Below are 22948 nucleotides of genomic sequence, written 5' to 3' on the forward strand. Positions count from 1 at the left end.
AAATGGAAGATTGGGTACAGTGTAATCGGCATTCAAAAGAACTCCCAGGGCAGGCAAGCTGTAAATCTCAGCAGCTGCCTAGAGGAGGAGAGTGGAGGAGAGAAGGGAAACTTTGTCCTTTGACTTAAGCTGGCATGGAGGTGGGGTGCATGCTGACAGGCAGCCACACAGTGGAGTGGAGTGGAGGCGGTGTTTAGAGAAAGAATAAGAAAACCCCAAGTACTAGAAAAAGCACGTAGGATCCAGTCAGCACCCTGAGAGACAAAACAGGAGAATGGAGAGAGAGCTGCACATTTCTACTTAGAAGGGTGGGCAGGCACACCTGCAGGCCCTCCTGGAGGCAGGGAGGGAGTTCTGTATCTCATTAAAGGGCTCGTTACTCCACCAGTTTCTTAGCTTGGTGTAAGGTGAGCTCACCTTCCTGGGGGTGATCCTGCCTTCCTCAGGATGGTCCCTTAGCCAAGTCTTTGGATTTACTCTTCAGAGAGGAGACAGTGGCAGGTCTCCTCCTGGAAGCAAGACTGCAAGTTCTGGGTACACATCAGATTTAAGGGAAAAGGAAAAAACGATATAAAATATCTCAAGCATTTTATATAGTTAACAACATGTTGAAGCAATCCCATTTGTGTATTCAGGATTAAATATTGTTAAAATAAACTTTTTAAAAAAGTAGCCACCAGAGCATGTGATGAAGCTTCTCTGTTACCTGCCTGACTGCTCTGGGCTAAACAATAGTGATCTTGTAGCTTAAAGAATTCAACTTTATTTTGGGGGTTTTTGTGAATGTTTTTGAGGCCTCTTGATTTGCGTATTACAAATATACTGTATTGGTGTGTGTGCACGCACTTGCATGTGTGACTAAGCGTGCATGTGTGGGTCAGCAGACAGCTTGCAGGGATCTCTGTCCTTTTATCTTGTTTAGTACAGTCTCTCTTGCTGCCTCAGAGTGTGTCAGGCTAGCCAGCTTGCAAGCTCTCTGTCCTTTTATCTTGTTTAGGTACAGTCTCTCTTGTTGCCTCAGAGTGTGTCAGGCTAGCCAGCTTGCAAGCTCTCTGTCCTTTTATCTTGTTTAGTACAGTCTCTCTTGTTGCCTCAGAGTGTGTCAGGCTAGCCAGCTTGCAAGCTTCCCAGCTGCGCCATCTCACCAGCCCCGCCAGTCATTACTGATAATGGTAGCTTAAGTAATCATTTCAGAGTACAGGAAACATGACAAGCATTGGCCACAGTTCTTCACATTCTAAAGACATCAGTTGAGAAATGAAAAATAAAAAGGACATAGTGAGTCAGCCGTAAGCAATGGGAGACCTTGCGATCTACAAATGAGGTCTGAGGAGCAGGGTGCTTAAGGGTCTCTTCTTCCTGTGTGGTTTCCTAGTGTTGATAGATGTGAGCTAGTAGTTAACTGATCTTGGGATTGTCACACCATACACATTATTAAAACAACTGCAAAAAATAACCAAAGGAACAGGACACGAGGATCATATTAATACTTTATATTAGATGAAGTCATATCTACATTTTCATCAAAACATTTAAGATACTGAGTATAAGGCATTATCTGGCCTTTACAACTCAAAAGTAAATAATAAACCTCATCAGACCAGTGTGGGATAGAGCTATATCATAAGTGCTGTTATTTGCAGTATTTGTTAATCTTTTCTGGTGGTTTTTCATTTGTGTCTTGATTTTACACAGCCTCTTTTTTTCATATCAACATGGAGGTAAGAGTATTTAGGGTTTTTTTGTCAGTTGAGGCCCAGACATTTTGACACCCTTGAAGGCAGTTTGCAATGTTCCTAACCTAGCCCCAGAATGTGATGAGATAGCCCTCATTCCAAGTGACTTAGAATTCACTACCTCTAACCTGCCATCTTGGAAGGGATCCTTGCATTGTAAGTACCACTTTGGATAGAACAAAACCGCTGCTGATGTGTGCCTGTAACCCTGCCTGGCACCTGAGATGCTAGGGCAGGAGGATCCGTGAGTTTGAGACTAGTTTGGGCTGCAGAATGGGAGCTGTGTAATTAACCAGAACCAAAGATAGCAAACAAATAGAAACCCTTATATGTCTTTGTTTCAGAGTTGTTAAAAACAAGCTGTGCCCGAGAACTGATGGAACACAGCATGAAGTTTCAAAACTTTGAACTTGTTTGGAAGGTGGGGACTTGTTATACATATTGTCACATAAGTTAGGGTTGGACTCGGTCCCTTTAGATTGTGTCATGTTCAGGGAATGTGTTTTGGTGCCTTGAATGGTTCTTTTAATTAAGTCTATGAATAACCAGGTGAAAACAAGGTGGTGAGCTGTCTCACCTTGAAATCAGTCTCTCTCTCTCTCCTTTTCCTCTCCTTCTCCTCCTCCCTCTCCCCTCCCCTCCCCTCCCCTGTCCCCTTCACCTAGCCTCTACCAAAATCTGTTCTGCATAAAGGCCCTTGCTGGTTATTTATAGCCTCCTGTGCATTCAGAGTAAAGTGTTAAATTGCCTGAGGATGTTTGCTTTGGAAACCTTCTCACTAATTATCAGCTAAAAATCTTTATCTGCTTAAAGCGGTTCAGGGCTCTTCCCTCCATAAGGAACAGTTTCCCTGGGGCTGGTCAGGGAAGAGGCCTTACTGGAGGTAGGTAGGTGAGGAAGGCGGGAGTGCTGAGTTTGTCATTTCCTCTCCCACTGCTCTCCAGCCTTTGTGCTGTCTGTAGGAAAGTAGGCTTCCATCCACCCTGGCTTGTGACGGGAAGGAAAACAAACTTAACTCATAATAGGTGCATTTCTGACTAATGCCATTGAATTTTTACCAGTTACATCTCCCCGTGACAGGTTCTATTGAATTTTAAGGAAACCCTGTGTTGAAAAGAAGGCTGTTATAATTACCCATTTTCCACATCTCAGCCAGACTCTGCCCCTATGCTTTCCAGGGTTTTGCAGACGTGGGCCGCACACATCCTTGCCAGGGAGGTTGTTCTTGGTTAAACAGTGGAGGGTATCTCAGGGAATGGAGGATGAACGCAGAACTCTGTCCTTGTTTGTGGGTTGTTGATCAGTTGCAAATCTGCTGATGCTTTGTAAAGGTTTTCCCATTACTGATCTCAGGTTTAGAATACCAGACTCAAATACAAGGGGTTGTAGACAAAGTTCCCATTACCTTCAGTTAATACCAAGTGTGTTAATATTAATATTGCACATGCTTTCATGGTTATAATTGCTTTGACAATTTCATCCTAAGTTTGTCTCCTCTGGATTTCTTACATTTAAACTCAACAAAGCAAATAAGATGTAGTTCTGAATTCTTTGATAGTGTATTAAATATGTTCAGACTGTGTCCTATAAATTTTTGTGAGTGTTTGCATAACCTTGACTTTCGGTCTTTGCAGCTTGGAGTCTGGTTTTCTCTAGGCTGTGCCTACTTAGCCTTAGAAGACTACATGGGCTCAGCGAAGGCCTTTCAGCGTTGTGTGACCCTGGAGCCTGATGTAAGTTTGTTTGGCCTCCTTCCTTTATTTCCACTCCTCTGTGTTCTTCTAAGTGATCTGAATTGCTGTAGAGTTCGGACTAGCAGCTGCTTTTGTGGTAGAGGTACACACTCAAGGTAAATGGTTTACCAGTCAAAATACTTTTGGGGAGAAAATCATATAATAGCTAAAACTAGATATGACTGACTTACAGCTCAGTGTCCTGTGTCTTATCATTCACTAACACGCACTATGTTAATTGTATCACTAGAAGGTAATTGTTTTGTTGTGCTGTCTGTCCCTTTCTGTGAAACAGCTTTGTGGAAATGAGTATTTTAACCTTTTCAGTATATTTAGAGTTACAAAGTTAGTACATTTTTGGAGGATTTTTTTCACCCTAAAAAGAAGCCTGGCTGCCATCAGCAGTCATTCCCCATTCCCCCCTCCTCATCTTCTCCCCTTCCCGCCACTAGACAGTCACTGTCTACAGATCTCAGGTCCCCGATTTCAGAGAAGTGGACCCAGTGGCTGGCTTCTTGCACTTAGCTAGTGTGTTACAACTGTCCATGCTGTGTTCTGCATTGGCGCCACTAACTTTTTATCGACAGGCAGTGCTCCGTTGTTTGGGTGGATCATGTGCATGCATTCACTCTCTGTTGATGGCGCATGGGTCTTTTCAGCTTTGATGCGCTTGTGAGCGCTTCTTCTGTTAGTGTGTGTTTGCAGTTCTCTTGAGTATGTCCTGTGGCAGAACTGCTGGATCAACTGCTCAGACTGTAGAGGAGCTAACAGACCTTCCAGGGCCTTTTATATTATTACCAGCAGTGAGTAAGGGTTCCAGTTTCTCAACACCCTCTCCAACACTTGCTGCTTTCTCTTTCTGTTGTAGCTGTCCTATTGGTTTCCATCTCATGACTTCAATTTGTGTTTCCTTGATGGCTGACTAATTATGTTAAATATCCTTGCATTTGCTTATTGACTGATTGAATATCTTTTGTGGGGAAATGGTTATTCACATCCTTTACCCATTTAAAAATTTGTTTTGATTGTTGAGTTGTGAGAATTCTTTATGTATTCTGACTATAAGGCCCTTATGAATTGTAGATAACACCCTCCTATTCTTTGTGTTTTCACTTTAAGAAGATCTATTTACTCTATGTATACAAACGCTTTGCCTCATGCGTGTGTGTTCCATGTGTATACCTGGTGCTTGCTGCAGAAGAGATCTGAAGGGGGCATCAGATCAGATCCCCTGGACTGGAGTTACAGATGGTTGTGAGCCACCGTGTAGGCGCTGGGAATCTAACCTAAGTCCTCTGCAAGAGCAGTAAGTGCTCCTAACTGTAGAGCTGTCCCTCCAGTCCCCTTTCACTTTCTTAGTAGTGCCCCTTACAGCATACAATTATAAATTTATTTAAAATGTTCAGCTTTATTTTATGTGTATGGGCGTTTTACCTGCACATGTATCTGGGCATCACATGCATGCCTAGTGCCCATGGAGGCCAGAAGAGGGCATCAGATTCCCTGGAACTGGCATTACAGACAGCAGTGTGAAGATTTAGTGTGTGTGTGTGTGTGTGTGTGTGTGTGTGTGTGTGTGTGTGGTTTGTATGGGTGTCACGACATCTGTATGGAGGTCAGATGACAGCTTGTTGAAGTCAGTTCTCTGCTTTCACTATGTGGATCCAGGGATCGAACTGAGGTTGTCAGGCATGGCATCAAATGTCTTTACCTGCTAAGACATCTCTCTGGCCCTTATTTCTATTGCTAGAACTTGTTCTTTTACCTCTCTTCCATTTGCCTTCTCAGCCTATAGTCTGGTCCCTTCTCTCATCTCAGTGGATGGACAGGTGTCTGCCTGTGTGTGTGGGAGCCCTGAGTGTGTCCTAGACAGTGGTGGGGCTGCCTGTGGAGACCTGGCGGTGCTCTCCCCTCTGTACGGGACTGCTCCCGTACTGCTGTGTCCACCCCCACAGTGCTTATTGTGTCTACGCTGGAGAGTTTATGATGAGAAGGCTAGCCAGGTACTAGCTTTGCTACATCTGGAAAAGGCAGTCAGTACCACTCTGCTTCAAAACCCTATGTGTGGCTGTTAAGAGCTATATCTTATTTAAAAAGTAAAATTCATAACATTCTTATTAAAATCAATATTTATATAAGCATCAATTTTACTTGAATAATAATAAATGTAGACATATTAGTTAAATTATATTGTAATTTTCCAACTATTTCATGTGTCAAAATTTGAAAATAAAAATTTAACTGAACTGATTCAGCTCTGTAAATACCTATGTTATTGGTTGATTACTTTTTTAATTTCTTTTATAAGCCATAAAAATAAAGTTTAATTTAACTTTATGCTATTTTTTTCTTTCAAATACATTATTGAAAATTGTGATTTTTTTTTTAAGAGTACATATCAGACTTGGAATATGTGTTGTATTTTGGTTTTAGCATGTGCCTTACCTAAGAACAATCTCTAACGATTATCTGTTATTGCAGAACGCCGAGGCTTGGAACAATTTGTCCACTTCTTATATTCGATTAAAACAAAAGTAAGTACATGAGTCCACTATGAAGAACTCGGTTTCCCCTTAAAGTTTGTAAGATTTTCTCTAACTGAATATTTAAAATCTGTAGCTCTTTGTTTCTCTTTTTTTCTTGCCCTTGTATGTAAGTTAGGATAACTTAGTGAACCTTTGAATTTCAATTATTAGTTATTTCTTGAAAACATTTACTGTATAATGAAATATATATTATGAATAATAAAATAAAGAAATATCTCTTATTTGCCACCAGAGTTTTTCACCCTAAATTTCATTACATGATAAAACAGATCTTAAGTTGGTCAACTCAACTTATGGTTTGCTAATTAATTGCTTGTTTTAGATATTGTTATAAAATATAAACATGATTTAAAATACAAACATGGAGATTTGATTTAAGAAAGAAATCCATCTGCAACATTATTTTAAAAGCTGATTAGCGACATGAGCCATAGGTGGTGAACATCAACCAAGAGTCCGAGGGAGCAGAGATAAAGGAGGTGCTGCCTGCTTGCCTGCTGTGCGACAGGAACTTATTTAGAGAAGGTCTGTGAGCAGCCTGGCTCAGAGATGCTTGTCTTGTACCGATGCTAGGTTGGAGGAGATGAGACGTGGAAGGGGTGGAGGACGCCTCTTAGGCAAAGGAAGTGATGTGGGCACATGTGCAGTGACATAGTTGAGTGAATACTTAGGAGCTGGGGTAGAGTAGAGTGGGGGAGATCTCCAGTGAAGAGAAGGGGGGAGCAGGTCACTCATCTCCCTGTCTTCTAACCCTGACTAGCATGTTGAGACTGTCCTGTTGGGAATAGCCTGAGATTCTGGTGGGGAAGCAACGAAGAGAGACTTTGAGAAGTGTGTGTCCGGAGGCCGTGTATGAGGCAGAGTCGAGAGGGAACTGGAAGCTGGAGACCTGGGATAACTGAGTGGAAAAGGAGAGGCAGAGGCCAACCCAACAGCCCGCTCACTGCCGACTGGTTGTGAAAAGGGAAGCAGTGGAAGAGACAGGAGTCGCTACTGCCAGAGCTTTAATGCAGCGACGAAAGAGGGGTGTTTCCATTTTTACTGAGTCTTATTTCCAGGCCACAGGGTATTTCTGAAGATGTCAAGACCATTTTACATTGAGATCATGAAATGCTTCCTCTGCTCCTGGCTAACAGTCTGTGACATAAATAGGGTTCAGTTTGTCCTACCAGTCTCTTAAAAATAAAACTATGTTCTTGATTAAAATGGATGGTGCTAATGCTTACTGGATACCTGTTGCCTCTGGGGCAATGGGCGTCTTGGTTGTAGTGTGGGATCTTGTTAGCTTTTCCTAAGAGCCTGGATAATCTTGTATGTAGTGAGGCTTTTTTCTTTAAGATTAATTTATTTTTACTCTGTGAGTATGAGTCTTTGCTCGCACGCATGTAAGTATGTGTACTGCGGCCCTGGTCCCCTGGAACTGGAGTTCTAGATGGTTATGAGCTGCCATGTGGGTGCTGGGAAGAGAAAGCAGGTGCTCTGCAAGGGCAGCCGGTGCTCGTCACTGCTGAGTCAGCTCTCCAGCCCACACTGGGCTCTTCAGACTCCATCATTCTGTGTAGACAGATCTCAAATACTGTTGTACTTCTTAGTACCTTTTATTGTTCTGCTGTCCTGTGAAAAGACTTTGTGTAAAAGAAAGGGTGCAAGCTCCAAGTTCTTTCATTTCTTTGCCATTACTCTAGAGCAGTGCTTCTCAGTGTTCCCAATGTTTCGAACCTTTAATACAGTTCTTCATGCTGTGGTGACCCCAACCAGAAATTATTTTCGTTGCTACTTCACAACTGTAATGTTTGCTACTGATATGAATTGTAATGTGAAAATCTGTGTTTTCTGATGGTCTTAGTCGCCCCCTGTGCAAGGGTCATTTGACCCCAAGAGGGGTATGATCCACAGGTTGAGAACCACTGCACTTGACATTAGTATTTGATTCATGAAATTATTTCAGAGGTGAATAATTACTGTCCCCTCACAACAGGATCTAAAATGACCTCCTGTGTTCTGTTCTGGCCACTACAGTGCCTGTTTCACTTCTTCCCACCTGATTTCCCAGGGCCTTTGTGTATGGCTTACTAGTTCAGCATCTCTCCCAAGATGAAGCTTCTTATGAAAAAGCTGTACTTGTCAAGAAAGCAACCCAAACAGTTTATTTCTATGTTTTATGTGTGTGAGTATGCGTGTAGAGGATGGATGACAACTTGGATGTATCTTCAGAAACAGCCATCTACTGTTTTTTTAAAACATATTTCAGCATTTATTCCACACCTATTTGCCACATCTATGCTTTATAATCATTATTTTTAATTCTGAATACCGCACATTGATAATTAAAAGTGTTTTTCCAGTTTTGTGCATTTTGGGTTTGTTTTTCTTTTGCCTGGTCAAGAATTCTCTATGTGGACCAGGCTGGCCTTGAATCCATCTGCCTCTGCCTCACCACTGCTGGAATTCAAAGTGTACCGCCACACTTACCAGTTTCATGCTTTTTTTCCCTTTTAACAAAGGAAGAAAACAAAGCTTATCCAGTATTGGAGTAACTTGTCCAATCCCAGACAGCTGGCAGGCAGCAGAATTGAGGCTTGAGTATGGCTTCTTCCACACCATACACCACTTACCACAAAGAAAAATAGCTGAGTTCCGTCTATTATTTTTACTAATTCCATTTGTAAAAATCATAGGCATAGCCTACTATCCTTATGTGGCTGTTTCTATCTTTAATGGTATTAATAAAGTAATACCATTAGTCTGCTATGCTATTACTAGCCTGGAAACAGATAACAGTAAAACTGTCCTCAGTGCAGTACCTTAGAGCTCGTTATTAGAACAAGTCTGCCGATTCAAACAAAGAGATACAGATAGAGAATAGAAACACTATTTACTCACACAGACACTTGACAGGCTTTGGTTTGTTTGTTTTAGATTTTTGAGACAGGGGTCTCGGTGTGTAGCCCAGGCTAGCCTTGAACTTGCCAAGGAGCCCACTATATTTGTGATCTGCCTGCTTTTGCCTCTAGCTGCCTGAAACCCTGTTTTTGAGCCATTTCTGTTGAGTAAGAATCCAAGTTGCATATATCCAGTGTTATCCAAATTTGACATGATGATGTCTACACACATAGGAAACAAAGCTAAGTTCTCTCATACAGCAAAAAGTTCTTGGGATGCCCATACTAAGTTAATGTCTCTTTGTGCCATACATATCCCCCATTGTCTGCTTGATGAAACACCACAATTGCCATGGGTCCACTTTTCTGCAGTCTTGAGTAGACCTTGCTGCCACCCCAAAATCCAAAGGAATGTCTGCCATGGGGTAAACCACTACTCTCTGGTACTGAGAAGTGTTTTCATTGATTCCATCCAGACCAGATTTCAACACATGGTTTCCATTCAAGAAGGACCGCTCTGCTCCAGGCTTTATCCACACTTTTTACTTAGCATAGGGTGCAAGGTATTCTAGAGCTGTAATGTGCAACCGGAACTTGTGGGTCTTGGTAAACTTCCCAAAACCCAGCCCCAGTGACACAAGCTTATCCCCGGAGATGTTGGCGGCCAGCTTCAGGAGGATCTCACTCACATAGTACACTTGCTCGTTGTGCAGCCGGGAACAGCAGGTGCTGTCGGGCCTGTCCACCAGGAGCTGTAGATTCCCCCCAGTGTATTTCGCAATCTTCTCAAACATTACTCGGGTCTCTTCTTCAGTCAAGGGCTTCATTTTCCCGCTAGCTTGATTCCCAGGATCCTCACATCTTGATGTCTGCTTCTTTTGAAAAAGTCCCTTATTGGCCCAGAGCTCATAAAATAGGCTAAACTGGCCGACCAGTGAGTCCCAGGAACCCTCTGAACCCCACCACCCCAGCTGAGATTACAAGTGGAAATTTCCACACCTGTTGTTTTTACGTGGGCTTTGGGGTCAAACTTGGATTCTTGTGCTTGCAAGATGCTTTCTATGTAGACAAAGCCAGCTCCCACTCCCACCCCTTATTTAAAGTCGGGGCTCAGGAGCCTTGATTGGGGCATGCAGGTACCCTTGTGGCATTGATTGTTGCCTGTTGACTTGTTCTTCAGGAAGGTGACTCAATACCCACCTCTTTGTTGTGGGAGAACTGAGGAGTCTCAACCCACCAGTTGTTGGAAATAGTTGACATCACATGGGAGACAGTGGTAAGGGTTAGAATAAAGAAAAGGGGCAGAGAGAGGCCATAGAAACAATTTGCCTGATTTTTGAAAAACTATTTTTTTCTCTTTGAAATCCCTTTTATTTTTGTAAGAAAGGATCCTTTAGTATTTCTTTAAATTAGGATCAATCAGTAGTACGTTAGTCTTTGTATACTTAAATATGTTTGATTTTGCATTTCCTTTTGAGTAGTAAGTTTAGTTGGTTGTAAAACTTTGGGTTAGTTGTTCATTTCACTCAGTGTGTTGGAAGTGTTACATATTTTGTTTTCTGTCATCTTGTTGCTGGTGAAATACCCACTGTTTTCCAGTTGCTATTCTTTTGTAAATATTAGGATATGCTCATGTTGCTTAGAATATGGAGTATGCTTCTTTGATCAAAGGCTTTGGATCTGTACTTGGTTCTGAACCGTGTTCAGCCACTGTCTTTGATCCATAGCATCCTGCCATCTGCTTGCACTCCTTTACCCTGGAATTCCGACCAGACTTAGATCTAAGTGTTATCATTCTCTCTGGTTTCCTCACTCTTCAGTTATGTTTTAATCTGAATTTTGGCAAACTACTCACTATTCTTTTCCAGTTTTCCAATTTTCTCCTAAATTATATGCAGTCTGCTTTTAGATGTATATTACGTTTTGTTTATTTTAATGTTTCAGCTCTGAAGTTGCTAGTTGCTTTTTGTTCATATTTTCTTGGTCTTGTTTTGTTTCTACTTAGTTTTGTTTTATCGTCTCCTGCTCTTCTTTAGTGCCTCGTCTGTTATTTTTTGAAACAAATGCATTCAAAGGCTTCTCAGATTACTTCTTTATTAAATGTTTTGTCATACAAAGAATAAGGTTTCATTATGCAACTTTTCAAACAAAATTTGCTTTTGCTGTTTCTCCCTCTGCTACTCCCCCCTCTGTCCAAGTATCTTCCTTTATGCTTTTATGTCACGTGTCCTTTTACACAGACCCCCACCTCCGCTTTCTTAACACTCTCTGTTCCTGTCTTGCGTTCTCCTATTTTTGATAGACTACTCAATTGTAGCTTAGGGTCTGGAGAGATGGCTCAGCTAAGGGCTCTGGCTGCTCTTCCTTAGGAAAGACTTGGGTTCAATTCCTAGTACCCACATGGTAGCTCACAGCTATCTGTAACTATAGTTATAGGAGATCTCTTCTCTTTTGGCCACCATAGGCATCAGGCTTGTCTATGGTGCACAGATGTATATGCAGGTAGAACGCCTGTACACATACGATAACAACAACAAAGTAATTATTTTTAAAAATTAACCTTAATTTTAGTAAGTTGATGCCCTGTTGGGTAATTGTGCAGACTGTCCCGTCTTTGCGTAGATTCCCCCCCACCCCTGCCATGTTATATGATTTTGTTTTGCAGATTTATTTAGAGTATGGGGAGCTTTTGTTTTGTCTTGACCTCACATCTGTTCTGCCCACTGCTGTGCTTCCCTCTGTATTGTAGGATTGCAGCTGCACTTGGTAGGTCACTCTAGATTGGTTGGCGTCTGGAACTTGAATCTGCCTTTTCTTGGGACAATATTGAGATTGATGCCTGGTTATAATGCTCTTGTTAGTAGTAAATAAATAAGGAAGACATATTTCCATAGAGTGCTTTGTGTCCCCCATATCATTATTGAACTATACAGGGAACCTTGGTGACTTTGAGTTACTTGGGTGATGTTATTCCCAAGCGATATATTGATACAAGCTATTGAAGAGCACTCATTCACATTTCATTTATACGCACTTTGCTGATTTTCGTAATTGGAAAGAATTCATTGTTCCTTTCTTTAAACCCTGCCCCCCCCCCCCCGCAGAGTCAAAGCTTTTAGAACTTTACAAGAAGCTCTGAAATGCAACTACGAACACTGGCAAATCTGGGAAAACTATATTCTTACCAGCACCGACGTCGGGGAGTTTTCGGAAGCCATTAAAGCTTACCACCGGCTCTTGGACCTGCGAGACAAATACAAAGATACTCAGGTTGGAGATTCGTATTTTGTTTTTTCAGTTTGTTTTATACTGACTCTTTTTCTATTCTGTGATATAAGTTGTTTTCTTTAATGTTAAACACATGTAATATATGTTAACTGCATTTCTGTTCTTTAGTCAGCCATTTCCAGTTACTGGAAATCCTGGCATTTTGTTGCTAAGTGTTTTGGTGTAGTCACCTACAGCATTGCTGCAGCTCAGTTTTGCAAATCTGACTTATGGTTTATATACTTACGTCCTGTCAGTGTGCAGAGAAGAAATAGAAGCTCTTTGCATTACTTATTACTTTGGGTAACTCCATACCTTCTGTGTTGTAATAGTGGGAGTAAATTCTATATGCAGTCATGCAGCGCTTGCTACATGCTTTGCGAGGTTTGAACAATATAGAGATAATGGGTAGTATTTTGTGTATAACACTGAAGAGACAGTCTTTTTGGTTAGATGAAGTTATTCTTGAAGAAAGTGGAGATTTGCAACCACTGTGTTTGCTATCTAGTAGCATGAAATAGACAAGACCTTTTGGGTTGAATTATAATAGACAGCAGTGTACAAAGAGAAAATACTCAGGAGTTTATGGATTATGGAGTCAGAAGGCTACAAAGCAGCACTTTATTGTTTAGCTCTTATAACAGTCAACGTATGCTATTTAAAATGATGAGATTGAAGTTATAAAAACAATACAAAGCAAGCTCAGAAGCAACATCTAATATATGATAATACCTTGCAGCTCTCATGGCATAAATACCCCAGTTCTAAACACAGCTTATCACCACAGCCCTGTCCTTAACTCCCCTGTGTTTGGCTCATGTACATGTTTTAAAAGCATAACTGTGTAATTGGCCAAGTTAATGTTAAGGCTTTGTTCCATGTAATTCACTGGGAAAGTACAACTTGAGGTAGAACCACCTGCATGGAGGAAAGATACTAACTTCAGTCGATCCTCCTCCTTATCCTCTTTCCTCCACCATCTTTGCATTGTTAATATTGTCCACTGCAGAAAGAAGGGATTGTATTTTAGCTTACAGAGATTACCTTAATGCAAGCTAGACTGAGAGTGCGGCTCAGTGATAGAGGCTACTTCTTTCTCCTGCTCACTTTGGCACAGGGTACAGATGATGCTCAGGACAGATCTCAGTATATTACCGTCCACTCCTCTTCTGTACGTACATTTGTATATTTCAACTGTGGTTTTAAGGGCTTTCTTGACTAAGAAACATTTTAGAGACTTGTTTTTAAAGCCTCAGGGAAAGTATAAGTCATTTGAATTGAATTATTTTCCATTTTACACTTGAGATTAACTTTATGAGCCACAGCACTGCTCATTTACATGTCACAGCTTGCTGAGTTCCTCTGTGCTTCACTGACACTGTTTCAGTTTGAGTGGGGGATGTTTCCCATGAGCTTATTATGTTTTGAACACTTTACTACAGCTTGCTGCACTTTTGAAGGAGGTGGGGACAGGCTGGTGGGAATGGCCGTGAAGGGTGGGTCTTAAGGGTTACCCCAGCCCCTGGTTCCAGTCTGCTCTCTCTACTCCTGGTCAGTGTGCCATGTGAGGTGTCTTTGCCACAAAGTCTTTCCTCCGTGAATGCCATGTCTCGCCACTGTCTTTTGATGGACTGCAACCCTTTGAAATGTGAACCAACATAGATCTTATTTCTTTAAGTTTTTTCTGTCTAGCACTTGGTCATGGTGACCACAAAAATAGTTAATACAATCAGAGCACAAAGGGACTGTCTTGGGTTTGTGCATCTGAAGAAAGTTTATTTCTTGAGGCAAGGTCTTTCACTGAACCTGGAGCTTACTGACTTGGCTAGGCTGACTGGCTAACAAGCTTTGGGGTCCTCCTGTCTCTGCCTGTAGAGCGTTGGGTTTGTAGGTGTGTACTTATGTATTCATGTCCTCATTGATGAGTTATCTCCTTAGCCCCTAAGAGAACTGAGATAAAACTGATGGATATTAAGTGGTGGCAGGGGTGAGGCGAGGGGAGAGGGCACAATAGAAGATCTTGTTGTGGAGTCCTCTGGAACTCAGCTGGATAGACTTATGTGCCAGTGTCTAAGGAAGTAATACTCTCCTCTACTTCCTGTAAACTTACACAGACAGTGTCCAGTGGCATTCTGCGCGTCAGTCTCGCTGACTGCTTGGCCCAGCCATCTCCTCTTTAATGCCCCTAAGTGGCTGTGTTAAGGCAGCCTGATACCATTTTTCTGCTGTCAATTGCCTCTAATTTTTAGTCTCTCATCCACTTTCTGGTGTGAGTGGGATTGCCCTTCCAAGTCGGTCCCTTACTCCTCAGTGATCTGCATATCCATCAAGGACTAGTACCATTGCTCACTGGCTTTGAGGGTTCAGAAAAGTCCTGATCATCCTTTCATGCTTGACACCAAGGGGCTAATTCTATAAAGAGAATCTGCGTGGCCCATCTAGAACCTTCTCCTGGGAGAAAGTAGGAGCTGGACTTGTGTGGCCTGTGGTATGTAAGCACAAGATGGTTTGTGGGTGGGTTGTCTGTTTTCTCTGCCGTTCTTCCCTGCTTTGTAAGGAACACAGGGGACAAGTCAGATGGGACTTGGTAAAGTGGCAGCTCACATTTACTGAGAGTCTCTGTGTGCTGGATCCTATTCTGGTACTTTGCATGCATTAGCTCATCTAATTTGCCCCACAGCTGTGAGATTTGTGCTGTCATAGACTATTTCTGAGTCTGGAACGTATGTGTATGTATGTCTCCACTCTCTGTCCCTTTCCTTATCTTAAAGGAACTGATGGTTCAAATAAAATAGCCATCTAAATATTACCTGAAAAGGCATTTCTTTCATATCATAAAGAGTTATGATGTCACCAGGGTAATGCTGGTTTTCATTGACTTTGGTATATCAATTATGCTAAAACTGAGAGACAAGTGTTTCACAGACAGCAAGAAGATGTGGGACAATTGTTCTGTCTGGATGATTCCTGTCTCTTGGAGGTGTAGCAGCTGAATGGGATTGGTGAATTTGTCTGAATTTCGTTTTCCCAACAGTCACCAGTTCTGGAGCCTCCTTCTGCCTCGGGATGAAGCAACTTGTTACAGTGTGAGCTGATACTACCATGTTTGTCTGTGAGTGTATGTGTGCGAGGAAAGGGAGTCATGGTGCTAGGTTCCAACAAAACCACTCTGAGACCAATTATTGGATTCTGCAGATAGAACTCTGAGTTGTTTATTTGGCTGACAAATAAAAGGATGGTAAGAAATAAAAGGGACAGTAAAAGGACCTGAGATACACATTTCAGGGATATATTTAAGTGTTTTTCAGAAAAAGAAATAGAGCTTTCCCAGTGCGCATTACCACGCTTTACCTCTGATTCTGTGGTGCTGAGGATGGGGCCCACCCGGGGCCTTAGCTTTTGTCTGTAATTGACTTTTCAAATATGTTTTATAACTTCTCACTCCTCTAATCTTATAAATGTCTTTCTTTTTTGTTTTCTTTTCTTTGGGGGTGGGGGCAGGGTCTCTCTACATAGCCCTGGCTGTTCTGGAACTTACTGTGTAGACAGGGCTGACCTTGAACTACCTATGACTGCCTTTTGAATGATGGGATTAAAGGCATGTGCCACTATGCTCAGGTTCATATAAAGTTTTGAACCAAAGCTAAATTGTCTGATTTCCATTTATAATTTTGTAATCCTATGTGTGTCTTAGCACATTGTCCTTTGGGAACTTGTGTGAAAATCTGGTTGTTTATGAGATAAAATTATTAGAATTTATTTACATTCATGATCAGTTAACATTTTAAATTCTTATTTTCCTCTCATTGTTCCTTTATTCTCGCTATTCCATTATTTCCAATATCAGTATGTGATACAAACTTTCTCTCATAGTGACACTTTATCTAAGCATGAATATTTATTTTAATGTACATGAGTGTTTTACCTACATGTATGTGTACCACATGTATGCAGTGCCATGAAAGCCAGAAGAGGACATTGGATCCCCTGGGACTGGAGTTATAGACAGTTGTAAGCTTCTGTGTAGGTACTGGGAACTGAACCTGGGTCCTCTGGAAGAGCAGCCAGTGTTCTTAACCACTGAGTCATCCTTCCAGACCCAAAGCACAGATATTTTAATAACTTTGTAATTAGTTTCATTAAAAGTTGAATGAATGTTTTTTGGAACAGTCAGGAGTTCTCTGGATTCTTGAGACTTCCCTCCTACAGTCCCACTATGTGCATGGAGAGCAAGCAGTTGTTTTGTGAAATGTTGTATGCAAGGCACATTGAACAGCATCATGTGCTCTCCAGGTGTCAGCTGTTAGAACTTTTAGGCTGATACGCATATTTGGACTTGCTGGGGAGATACTATTGGATTTTTTTTTCTAGGTAACCAGTGACTTGCCCAGGTCAAATGACCCTCACTAACACTGTAGAGAACCATCAGACATTCAGGTGTAGAAATAATGTGGGCGGAGCCGGGCGTTGGTGGCGCACGCCTTTAATCCCAGCACTCGGGAGGCAGAGGCAGGCGGATCTCTGTGAGTTCGAGGCCAGCCTGGTCTACAAGAGTGAGTTCCAGGACAGTCTCCAAAGCTACAGAGAAACCCTGTCTTGAAAAACCAAAAAAAAAAAAAAAAAAAGAAAAGAAAAGAAATAACGTAGGCGGATCATGTATCTCTTTGTTTCTTAGGAAAACCTTGTTAAGTGTCTCTCTATAGAATTATCATAGAATTCTGACGGCACCGGTTAGCTTCTGCAGCCATGGGCAGGTTCACTTTCTAGTGGCTAAGTTGTCTTCGGTATAGAGTCCTGGTTACTTGCAATAGGCTCTGGCATCTTCTGCTTTGTAGCATATTGTCTGTCAATACGCATTACAGCAGTGAGTGTGCAGCACAGCAATTGGGAGATGGCCTGGAATATTTTTATCTTGGGTAAACTTAATTTGACACAACATATTTGGTAGCAGTTGTCTTTCAGAAAAATCTGTGATATTCTTTTGTTTGACACTAATGACCCCATTCTATTTTAATTTGCTTTGAAATTCCTTCCTGTGTACTTTTGATGGTTCTAACTCTTATACTTTTTTATAGACATGGATTATAGTGATTTATTTTTTCCCATAGTGAGTATATAGAACATATAAATTTGTATTTATCATAATACAGACAATGGTGTAAACTATTGTTTTTTCTTCTAGTATTTTTAAAGGATATAAGTGGGTGGGCCTATTACCTGTACAAATTTGTTTTTGTGTTCTTCAGCCTTCATTATGAGTGAAGTATAGATTGATAAAACTTGGAAGAGCATTCTGTGAGACACTACCTAGCACATTGTTTCTGACATCTGCACTTAAAGCATCTGTGTTTACATACATTCTCCTACTTACTGGTCATTAAACCCTGAACTTTGATTTTGTAATTCGTTCTTGTTCAGTTTCCAGGTTTCTACTCTAGTGAGTAGTGGGTGCACTAATCCTTGTGTGGATGCTTCTGTTATTCCTGGTTTCTTGTTTTTAGACTTATTTTTGATAACTTGTCTTAGTTAGGGTTTTCATTGCTGGAAAAAGACACCACGACCACAACAACTCTTATCAAGGAAAACCTTTTATGGGGAGGGGGTAGTTCAAGACAGTGTTTCTCTGTATAACCATCCTGGAAACTGCTCTGTAGACCAGGCTGGCCTCTGACTCACAGATCCTTCTGCCTCTGCCTCCTGAGTGCTGGGGTTAAAGGCACGCGTCCCCATGCCGGGCTCAAGCAAGCGTTTATTTGGGACTGGTTTACATTTCAGATTGTAGTCCATTCAGTAGAGTCAGCGCAGGCATGGCAGTGTGCGGGCAGACATGGTGCTGGAGAGGTGGAGAGTTCTGCATCCAGATCCACAGACAACGGAAGACAGACACTGGGACAGTGACACACTTCCTTCAACAAGGCCACACCTCTTAACAGTGCCACTCCCTGTGAGCCTTTGGGGGCCATTGTCATTCAGACCACTGTATTTGACAATCATTTGGAAAAGGAATTTCAGTTTTACATGTTAAAATTAATATGTTTAGGGGATTAGCACATATTGAGTGCTTAATATATTCTTGCCACGTAACGTAGATTATCTTTATAGCCCACACAGTATTTGGAGTGGACACTAAGAATTCTTCAAGGTGTGGACTATTGCAGTAACTGTATATAGTTAGTGGGAAAAGAACGGTGGAATCCCATGTAAGTGTGCCTTGATGTCTGTGGGAAGATTTATGTGAGCTATTTCCTCATCAGATTAGTGTGCTTGTAAACTGTTTTCTAACACAATTTTCTTAAACTATGTTACTTGTAATAAAACATGCACAATTTTTGGCTTCATGTATTTTGACTATTGTTTATTCTAATATAACCATGACTCCCATTTGTCACTACAGAGTCCTCTTATGTCCCTTTCTAGTCAGCTGAGGCACCACTCCTACCCCAGCTAAGTAATTGCTTTCACATTTCTGTCACCACAGTTCGCTGTTGCTTTTTTCTCAAGTATCACATAACTATCGTATATAGTTGTATATTGATATTCTTTGTGCAGATTTCTGTTTGATATTTTCTTTGGAATCATGAAAAGGTGCTATTGATGGACAGCAGGGCAAGTTGCCAACCAAATTAAAGTCTTAGGATAAATGATGATTGAGTATTACCTGAGAGAAAAGAGAGAGGAAACAGATCCACTTTGTATAATTACAGCTTTGGAAAATAGATGCTATCTCCAGTCTACTACCGAGGGATCTTAGGCTCAGCAAGCTAAGCTAATAAAGTTGATGTGTTCTAGCTGACAGGCAGTTGAGAGCAGGGCAGCCAGGGCCTGAGACCTGGCCTCTTTAACCAAGAGCATGAGTGTGTGTGCACGTGCACGCGCGTGTGTGTCTGTGTCTGTGTGTCTGTCTGTCTGTGTGTCTGTCTGTCTGTCTGTCTGTGATTCCATACACACCCGTGTGCCTATAGAGGCCAGAGGTCTGTGTTGGTTGTCTTCTTCAGTGGCTTGTCATCTTGTTTTTTGAGACAGGGTCTCTCAATGAACTGGAACTGTGTGCTTGATAAGAATAGGTAGCCAGCAAACCCCAGGGTCCTCCTGTCTCTGTCTCTTTAGTGCTAGGATTACAGGTCACACCAGCACTCCTGGTACATGGCCTGGGGCTGCGGATTCCAACTGAGGGCTTCATGCTTTTCCAGCAAGCAGCTTTACTGACTTAAACCATCTCCCTAGTACCATACTGCCACAACTCTTCAGAGTTTTATTTGTTTGCTTTGCTTTGTTGTTGTTATTGGAAAGGAACACCACGGAACATGCTAAACTGGCTATCTTCTCCTAATTGGGGTTTGGAGAAGCCAAAAGTTAGGGTTATCAGTCCAGGAATCAACATCTTATTTGGAGACCTCCAAGTGGAGGGCAAAGTTAGCCAAATAAGGGAAATTGGAAATTGCTTCATTTCTGGCCTGAAGCCCTCCTGGAAGTTTTTATAACAGGACCCAAGGTAGTCCTATTCCTTCCTGCTACGAAGACCTCCAGGATTGAGAGGGCTGAACTCTGCAGCGGGGCCAAGATTGCGATGACATTTGGCGGAGGACTCAAGATTAGTGCTAGAAACAGGATGGACATGTGTTCTCTTTTGCCAAGGTTCTCCAGCATTTGTGTTAGGATTACCTGTTCATTGTGTGAGGCCTTCCACTCTCTGGAGAGCTGCACTTGGTGTATTCCTCAAGCTTGGTCTGGGATAGACAAAGGTGAAAAACAGATGTTGTTTTTATATAGTTTACAACAAAAAGGCCCACCAAACCAGGAATCCTATATCTGACAAAGCTGAGTAGCTAGTAATGGTGGTGTGCCTGTATTCCAAGTATTGAGGAGGCAGAGGCAGAAGGATCACAGTTTGAGGGCAACTCAGGCTACTTAACAAGACTTAGTTCAAAAAACAAAAATGCACAAAGAAATGAGGGACAAATTATGACATTCTTAGAGATTTTTAAGAAATCCAAAGGATTTGTTACCCCAAGCCTACTCTTTAGGAGGTTCTGGCAGGAGTGTTGAGTATTTGGTTGAAGTGAAAGAATATTAGATAATAACTCAGATGAGGAAGTACAGGTCATACTAGACATCATGCATAAGCATTGTAAGGGTGTAACTTTACTTTGTTTTCTACATGCTTTAAAAAGCTCTTTACCTTTAGTTTGTAACTCCATAGTTACCTACTGCACTTAAAGAATTTAGTTCATATATGGGGCACACACAGTATCTAGACTTAATTTATTGACATAAGCAATGGAAAGGCACATCTGCAAAATTACAGAAGCAAAAGGTTTTCATGTTATTAAATATTATATATATGTATATATACACACTCATATATATCTGTCAAACTAAGACTATGCCTTCCATATTTTCCTCAAGTGCACATGGACATTTCCTAGAAGAGGCCACACGTTAATTCTGAAATTAATCTCAATAGATTTGGAAGGAATGTTTTATAAAATATCTTTTGTGAACTTCACAGGGTGAAATTAGAAATAGAAGTGGAAAAACCATTAGTGAATCAACAAATTTACAGAATTGTGGAAAGTAAACAACATACTTTTAAGTAATCAGTAGATGTGGTGGTTTGAATAAGACTAGCCCCCAAAGGCTCATAGAGTTGAATGCTTAGTCACCCAGGAATGGCATTACTTGAAAGGACTAGGAGGTGTGGCCTTGTTGGAATGGGAAGTGTGTCACTGGGTGGGCTTTGAGGTTTCAGATGCCCAAGCCAGGCCCAGTCTCTCTCTCTCCCTGCTGTCTGAGGATCTGGATGCAGAACTCTCAGCTACTTCTGCAGTGCCTGTCTGCCATGATGATAATGAACTCAACCTCTGAAGCTGTAAGTCAGCCCCAGTGAAATGCTTTCTTTTTAAGAGTTGCTGTTGTCATGGTGTCTCTTCACAGCATTAGAACACTAAGAAAGTAGATTCAAAATCAGAAAATATTTAGAGACAAAATGGAAATATAACATTAGGTCTTAGGTAAGTTGGACATTTATGGCTAGCTGTATATATTCACTTTAAAACCTGGGAAAGCTGATCTTTTTGTTTTGGAGTCAGGGTCTCTCTGTGTAGTCCTGACCGCCCTTCATCATACTATGTAGAACAGTGTACCCTGAGCTCACAGAAACGCACCTGCTTCTGCTTCCAGACTAGATGAAGAAAAAAACAAACAAGTCAACAAACCCAAAGCTAGCAGAACCAGGGAAACAATAAAGAGTAGAAGAGAAGTGAAATGGAGAATAGAAACGGTAATTTTTTAAAAAACGATGACAACATTAACAAAGCTTTAGATAGATGAACTAAGAAAGAAAGATCATTGAAACTAGGAAGGGAAATGGGACACATTGCTACAGTTGTAGAAGTAAAGTAAGTACTGTGAACCACTGTTGGCCAAAGGGAAGATAAACCTAGAGGGATTGAAGGGCTCCTATGAAGACTAGCTCACAGAGAAGAAGAAAATCTGACTAGATTTGTAACTAGCTTGGAGATGGAATCAGTAATCAAATGTCTGCCACCCCTGAAAAGCCTGGAACCTAGGACCTTCCCTGCTGAATTCTACCAAACATCTAAGGAACCCTCCCCCAACACTGAATTTTTATAAGACCAATGTAACCTTGATATCAAAGCCAGAAATAGACTTAAGAAAACTGCAAACCTAAATTCCTTTTGAACAATTATGTAAACCAAAATATTGTGAAACTGATTTCGTATCATATTATAAGGGGTATAGACTACTACCAAGTGAGACTTATTCCTGAAATTTGAGCATTAGTTAGCATATGCAAATAGATGTGACACATTAATAGAATGAGGGGTTAAAATGTACACGATCATCTCAATTGCTATAGAAAAGGCTTTTTAACACAATCCAAGGCCCTTTCCTGATAGAAGTATCCAACAAACCAGGACCAGCAGGAAACTACATCATTTAGCAAAGGGGTTAGGGTTGTTGCCAGAGTAATTAGACAAGAAGACCAAATAAATAAGCCCCATAGAAAGAGAAGAAGCCAAAGAATATATTTGCCAGTTACAAGATCTTATATTCAGACTCACATAAAAAATTACACAGAAGCTGTTAGAACTTATTTAACTCAGCAAAGTAACAGTAGTCAGGGTTTTCTCGATGTGACGAAATACCAGGAGCAGAAAGCAAGTTGCTGTTCCTCACTGAAGGAAGTCAGGACAAGAACTCACACAGAGGAAGAGCCTGGAGGCAGGAGCTGATGTATAGGCTGTGGAGGGATGCTGCTTACTGGCTGGCTTTCCATGGCTCGCTCAGCCCACCTTCTTATAGAACTAGGGCCACCAGCCCAAGTATAGCACCACCCACTGATCACTAATGAGAAAAACGCCTTACAGGTAGATTTCCTAGAGGCATTTCCTTGGCTGACACTCCATCCTCTGGTGACTCTAGCTTGTGTCAAGTTGACACATAAAGCCACCCAGTACAAAATCAGTTATGTCTTAGATATCAACAATATCCAGTTGTCCTGGTTAGTTTTTTGTCAGCTTGATAGGAGCTAGAGTCATTGGGGAGGGGAAACACACTTGAGAAAATTCCCTCCAACAGATTGGCCTGTAGGGCTATTGGTCCTGGATGTAGTAAGAGAACAGGCTAACCAATCCTTGAGCAAGCCAATAGAAACCCTGAGACACCAGTCTAAGAAGGAAATTGCGCAACCAATTCCATTTATAATATATTCAAAAAGAGAAGATATTCAATAAATATTTAGCCAAAAAATACTTGTATGC

General features: G+C 41.4%; 1 protein-coding gene and 1 pseudogene across 3 annotated transcripts in view; one reads left to right on the plus strand and one right to left on the minus strand.

Annotated features, from left to right (window-relative positions):
* Window positions 1-22948, plus strand: part of Ttc27 (tetratricopeptide repeat domain 27) — a 106333-nt gene that overhangs the window by 72915 nt on the left and 10470 nt on the right. For all 3 annotated transcript variants that reach the window (XM_040730788.1, XM_040730789.1, XM_040730786.1), the window contains exons 14-16: window positions 3371-3469; window positions 5951-6003; window positions 12002-12167. In XM_040730788.1, the coding sequence (XP_040586722.1) occupies window positions 3371-3469; window positions 5951-6003; window positions 12002-12167 (318 nt within the window). The remainder of the gene's footprint in view (window positions 1-3370; window positions 3470-5950; window positions 6004-12001; window positions 12168-22948) is intronic.
* LOC101833158 lies at window positions 9183-9748 on the minus strand (annotated as a pseudogene).

The sequence above is a fragment of the Mesocricetus auratus genome, unplaced genomic scaffold (assembly GCF_017639785.1).
Source record: "Mesocricetus auratus isolate SY011 unplaced genomic scaffold, BCM_Maur_2.0 Super-Scaffold_100024, whole genome shotgun sequence".
NCBI classification, from domain to species: Eukaryota; Metazoa; Chordata; class Mammalia; order Rodentia; family Cricetidae; genus Mesocricetus; species Mesocricetus auratus.